Source organism: Nanorana parkeri, unplaced genomic scaffold, assembly GCF_000935625.1.
Source record: "Nanorana parkeri isolate BGI_ZX_2015 unplaced genomic scaffold, ASM93562v1 scaffold655, whole genome shotgun sequence".
NCBI lineage: Eukaryota > Metazoa > Chordata > Amphibia > Anura > Dicroglossidae > Nanorana > Nanorana parkeri.
The window spans coordinates 18,748-25,165 of record NW_017306923.1 but is presented as its reverse complement, the minus strand read 5'-3'; the positions used below and the strand labels follow the sequence as shown (position 1 = coordinate 25,165).

Genomic DNA, 6,418 nt, shown 5'->3' with positions numbered 1-6,418 from the left:
TAATAATTATAATAATAACAATACATATTTTTAGGACTATCCAAGCTTTCTTCTGGTGATATTGTCCTGCAGAAATGATTTTATTCTTTATGTAATCCATAGACAACAAAGAAACAAAGCTCAAAAAAATGAACTTTTTACTACTCTGATCAGTGTTAGTTTAAAAAAGAAATTGTAAGCAGTATAAATGTTATTTTATCACTTGTCATGATGGAACTCTGTGTACAAAGCATTGCAAAGTTATTTACACTTGAAATAAAGGCTTTTTGTTTTTAATTTGGCACTTTTTGTAATGTAACACTAGAAAATAAATAACACACAAACCGAATAAGACACTGACACTGACCCTAACACTGACCCTAACACTGACCCTAACACTGATCCTGGCACAAACACTGATCTTTATTTGTATTTATGTATCCAGCCTTCTCTTCACACTTCTCTACTGAGAAGGAAAGAATACAATGTATCATTGTTCTCACAGAGGAGGAGCTATACAGGGGATGGTTCTAAATCTAGTGATCACTATGACTGGTGGGCGGTCCTCCCAGATCCCGATCATTAGTATGACATAAGGGGCCTCGGCGGCGCGTTAGAGCGCAGACCAGGGATCAGACAATCAGATTTCAGATAACCAATAGGCTGCCTACATGGGTTTTAGGGACAAAATAGGCCACGCCCATTCATGGCTAGGCGGCATAGTGAGACCAAACAGAGAATCCTATTAAAGATCCAAAATCGTTTCTTGACAGATGAACAACAGGAAATATCTGAGCCGTAAAAAGAGAAAATGTTCCCCCGTAATAACGTACAACAAACTATAAACCATCCCCCGTCCTCTCCTCAAATGTTATTACTGCGACTTGTAAAACCAATGGCCGTCCGCGGCCTGGAAGACGGATCTGTGTGTCAGGAAGATGATGTTCTAACTAGTGAGACAATAAAAAGTCAAACATTTCCCTATTACAATATTTATTGTGGAATCAATCGCAGAGAGAGCTGGAAGAAGCCGACATTTATCCCGGAGAACGCGGAGATGATCCACGGAAACCCAACCCGGAATACAAATCAACTGATATCAGAGTCCTATCTATCCATCTATCTATCCATCCATCCATCCATCCATCCATCTATCTATTTCTCTATCTATCTATCTGTCCATCCATCCATCCATCCATCTATCTATCTATCTATTTCTCTATCTATCTATCTCTCCATCTATCCATCCATCCATCTATCTATCTATCTATCTATCTATCTATCTATCTATCTATCTATCTATCTATCTATTACTCTATCTATCCATCTATCTATCCATCCATCCATCCATCCATCCATCCATCTATCTATTTCTCTATCTATCTATCTATCTATCTATCTATCCATCCATCCATCCATCTATCTATCTATCTATTTCTCTATCTATCTATCTATCTATCTCTCCATCTATCCATCCATCCATCCATCTATCTATCTCATATCTATCTATTTATCTATCTATCCATCCATCTTTCAGACATATGCAGCCGCAAAAAATTCATTTAGTTTAGTTTCGTTTTGGATTTCGCTTATTTCGTATTTCCGAAATCGGGTCCTGTATGTGTTTCGTTTTGGGTTTTGGATTGGTAATTCCGATCAGATTCGTAATTTGTATTCGTAATTTGGATTTGTAATTCGGATGAATTTCCGAAATTTGGGGTTTTGCGCGAACGGACCAATGTTCGTACGCACTTATGTAGCAGAATTGGCACAGTTGCCATTTCTGGTTGCTGTGCTCTAGTCTTCACTATTAAAGGAACATTAAAATCCTTTTCTTAATTTTTTTTATCCGTTTCAACGTTGACGGTGCGCGCACAGGAACATGAAGTAATGTTTTGTTTTTATCTTCACATGCTATGAAATCCTCTTTATGAAGTCATTATCGTAAATTTCTAATTTAGTTTCCATTAGGACGAAATTCGTACTGAATCCGAAATTTCACATTTGGAGGAATTCGGACATGGTACATTTTGGAAATTCGGATGCTCCAAATCCACGAACTTCCGAAATTTCGTCCGAATTTCGCAGCGAAACAAATCGCACATGTCTACTGTCTATCTATCTCTTTATCTATCTCTCTATCTATCTATCTATCTATCTATCTATCTATCTATCTATCTATCTATCTATCTATCATACATTATCTATCTATCTCTCTCTCTCTCTCTCTATCTCTCTCTCTCTCTCCCATCCCTCTGTAATACAGATGAATTGTAGATACAATGGGCTGGGAATCGGAGGTGTGTATAATCTCAGCATAGAGGAATCGATGATATTAATATGCTTGAAAAGTTCAGTGACCTTTAATAAATCCATTTTAATCTTGTTTACGTTAGCAGTTTATTTTCTCACTGCAATTACCAGTAATTGTTCTGAAACGTGCGTGGGTGGAGGGAGCAGATTATTTCCTTCATCCATCTCCACCCCGGAGTTTATTCCCTAACAATGGAGATCATCAGAGACGCAATTTATTAATAAATGTATCAGAAATCTGTTACTGCTGATTAATGTATGAGAAATATGTCAGGTGAGAGTCAGGGCTTATTCTGGAGGACTCTGCTCCTTCCTCTATAACTCTCCTCTCCTGAAATACTCTGCTCCGCTGGAGGACTCTGCTCCTTCCTCTCCGACTCTCCTCTCCTGAAATACTCTGCTCTGCTGGAGGACTCTGCTCCTTCCCCTATAACTCTCCTCTCCTGATATACTCTGCTGTGCTGGAGGACTCTGCTCCTTCCTCTATAACTCTCCTCTCCTGAAATACTCTGCTCTGCTGGAGGACTCTGCTCCTTCCTCTATAACTCTCCTCTCCTGATATCCGCTGCTGTGCTGGAGGACTCTGCTCCTTCCTCTATAACTCTCCTCTCCTGAAATACTCTGCTCTGCTGGAGGACTCTGCTCCTTCCTCTATAACTCTCCTCTCCTGAAATACTCTGCTCCGCTGGAGGACTCTGCTCCTTCCTCTCCGACTCTCCTCTCCTGAAATACTCTGCTCTGCTGGAGGACTCTGCTCCTTCCCCTATAACTCTCCTCTCCTGATATACTCTGCTGTGCTGGAGGACTCTGCTCCTTCCTCTATAACTCTCCTCTCCTGAAATACTCTGCTCTGCTGGAGGACTCTGCTCCTTCCTCTATAACTCTCCTCTCCTGAAATACTCTGCTGGAGGACTCTGCTCCTTCCTCTATAACTCTCCTCTCCTGAAATACTCTGCTCTGCTGGGGGACTCTGCTCCTTCCTCTATAACTCTCCTCTCCTGAAATACTCTGCACTGCTGGAGGACTCTGCTCCTTCCTCTCCGACTCTCCTCTCCTTAAATACTCTGCTCCGCTGGAGGACTCTGCTCCTTCCTCTATAACTCTCCTCTCCTGAAATACTCTGCTCCGCTGGAGGACTCTGCTCCTTCCTCTATAACTCTCCTCTCCAGAAATACTCTGCTCTGCTGGAGGACTCTGCTCCTTCCTCTATAACTCTCCTCTCCTGGAATACTCTGCTCTGCTGGAGGACTCTGCTCCTTCCTCTATAACTCTCCTCTCCTGAAATACTCTGCTCTGTGCTGGAGTAAAATAAACATCCAAAAGTAAAATGATAAACCACCAGCTAACAAAGTGCTTTTTCTCTCATCTCTCAGGTCGTGTTTGAATGTATTACCGTCAATGGAATGGAAGGGGACATGGCCATCGATGACGTCACCATAAAAAAAGGAGACTGTCCGAAACGGATAACTTTGCCACAAAAACGTGAGTCCTTCTCTCTGAGATGTAACGATTGACACGTTACACATACCGGATCAACAAGATCTGGAAATCTGAGGAGTTCACTGACAAAGCAAAATCGGGTTGTGTTATCAGCTGAGTGCACGCAGCAGCGCATTCATCTACTCCATTCAGTTATTGATGAAATGTCATTGGACGGCCCGGTGTCATGGCCTGGTGGACAATAGACAGTTTTAGCCTTTGCGAGTAGGAGATAAACTTGTCTCTGCTGATGAGGAGGCCGGCCAGGAGCAGAAAGCAAAAAGTTAAACCTGGAAACAAAACACATTGGAGGATGAAAGCTAAACTCCAGAGGTTGGGGTTAGTGGTTAGTGTTAAAGGAGAACTATGGGGTCAGTGTTTTTCCCCATAGTTCTCCAAAGGGTAACGGGAGGACACAAACTAGCGTCCTCCCGTTACCCTAAGCTCAGTATACCGCGGGCTACAGCTCGCGGTATACTGAGACGCCGCAGCCGGGACGGATCACGACTCTTTTGACGGGATCCGCCCAGCTGCGTGAGTGACAGCTGGCTCTGCCTATCTAGAGGGGAGATCGGATCGGTGAGAGGGGAATGCAGCCCCTCCCCCTGTCACGGCAGAGAGCCGTGACAGGATCGAGAGGTGAGGGAATCCGGTATGTGTTCCCTCACCTCCCGTTCTACTGAGCCGACCTGTGACAGTCTCATTGTCACAGGTCGGCTTAGAACTATGAGGTGAGTGGAAATCACTCATGTCATAGTTCTCCTTTAAGGTTAGGTTTAAAGGAGAACTATGGGGTTAGGGCTTTTCCCCATAGTTCTCCTTAGGGTAACGGTAGGACACAAACTAGCGTTCTCCCGTCACCCAAAGCTCAGTATACTGAGACGCCGCTGCTGAAGCGGATCCCGACAATTATGTCTGGATCCGCCCAGCTGCGTGAGTGACAGCTGGCTCTCCCTATCTAGAGGCAGAGCCAGCTGTCCCCTCCCCCGTCCGTTCCGCCAGTCAGCGCTGGAGGAGCGGGTAGGGGGGAATCCAGGGGGCAGAAAGGATCCACTTTCTGCCCCCTGAACACCCACCTGTCACCCTGACCAGACCTCATGACATCGCCAGGAGATCATCACCTGTGTGCCAATCCATCTCATCACACGTGAGCGCCCATTTCTCATTCCCTCCCACCTTCACCTGATTCACTGTTATTCCCTGGTCTATCCACCTCCACAAAGTCTGCGCCAGTTAGTTGCGCTCCTTCCCTTCCTTTCTTTCCGTTCATTAGAACTGATGAAGCTGTTTGGATGAGCAGCGAAACATCTTCAACATTACAGAACAAGTCCACTTCAGTGTGCCTAACTCCTGCTAGGTAGAGCCTAGAATAGTATGACTCTCGCATGCTTCATGTGGATTCCCGTAAAATATTTTCTTGTCTTATGAAAAAGCTTTAAACTTTACCAAAAGCAACATGTTTTTGCACCAAGCTGACCATGTAAAGATTACCACGGTGGGCATGTTTCTGGTGTCATTGCATATGTTCCTGGTGGCTCTAGGAAATCATCTAACCAAGTTTCCTCTTGTCTTGTAGCTGCAGCACCTCCTAGAAGTCTGGCCTGTCACCCACACTCAGGTTCTCTATACTGGCTCCTGACTTTCTTCTTATTCGTCCTTCTGAGATGATACTCCGCTGCTCCTCTTGCATTCAGAATGAGGCCGTTCCATCTTTTGTACACTTTCCTCCTCGATCCTCCTCCACCGACACACCAAAGTGTCAAGATATTACCAAAGACCGACAAGCGTGACCGTTTGAAGGAGCCAATGAGAGACTGACAGCTTCCTTTGAGAAGTTCAAATGCGTCTACAATACAACCAAGGGGAGAGAAATCAGGGAAGGTATTGACAAAAGGCAGCCAGTGACGACATCGTCAGGACAAGGTGGAACCAGAGAAGAAACCTGAACGTTATCTAAGTATTGACTCAGAGATGCTAAGACCCGTCCGCATGGGAGATGCGGACCTCAAAAGATAGTAACAATAAAAAAATATAAAACAAGCAACATTTATAAAGAAACTATATTGAGATTATAAGCACAAATTTCTAACAAACTGTGGAGACCGTGGCTGGGAGAATGTTACTCTGCCCTGGGGCAGAAACTTTGTTGGAGCGTCCCGGCTTCTGTAGCCTGATTTTCTAAGTAGATTCCTTCGCGTGCTGCTCTGTTTCATCTATGCTCATGTACAACCATGCCATTTGCATGTGCTCCACTGCCCTTTATGTACATCGCCATATAACCAAGCGTCTTTGCCATCACAGACTCCATTTTGAACATGTTTACGCATTTCAGTGGGGCCGCACACAGACCGCCGCTCCCGGTGAAAGAAAAGATTGTAGACTTCATCCCAAGTATGGTTAGATGATAGCAAACGTTTTAGGTCTTCCCTGTGGGCACGTCAAGAGGACGTGGGAGTCATGGGCTAAGCCCAACATCTTACAGACCGTCCAAAGATTGGAGACTGGAGTTTAGCTACATATATAAATATATTTATTATAGAAGGAAACTAAGTTGTAGAAATGGCTGCTTGAGAACCACTTAGCGTTAAATGATCTTCCTCCTTTTCCGAAACAACAACAGGCGTACAAGTGCCCCCATCACAGGATA

General features: G+C 44.2%; 1 protein-coding gene across 4 annotated transcripts in view; it reads left to right on the top strand.

The window, feature by feature from the left end:
- The window catches only part of MDGA1 (MAM domain containing glycosylphosphatidylinositol anchor 1), a 235,469-nt gene extending 229,825 nt beyond the window's left edge, over positions 1-5,644 (top strand). For all 4 annotated transcript variants that reach the window (XM_018563338.1, XM_018563337.1, XM_018563336.1 and 1 more), the window contains 2 exons: positions 3,666-3,774; positions 5,348-5,644. In XM_018563338.1, the coding sequence (XP_018418840.1) occupies positions 3,666-3,774; positions 5,348-5,439 (201 nt within the window). In that variant the 3' untranslated portion in view covers positions 5,440-5,644. The remainder of the gene's footprint in view (positions 1-3,665; positions 3,775-5,347) is intronic.
- The last annotated feature ends 774 nt before the right edge of the window (positions 5,645-6,418 follow it).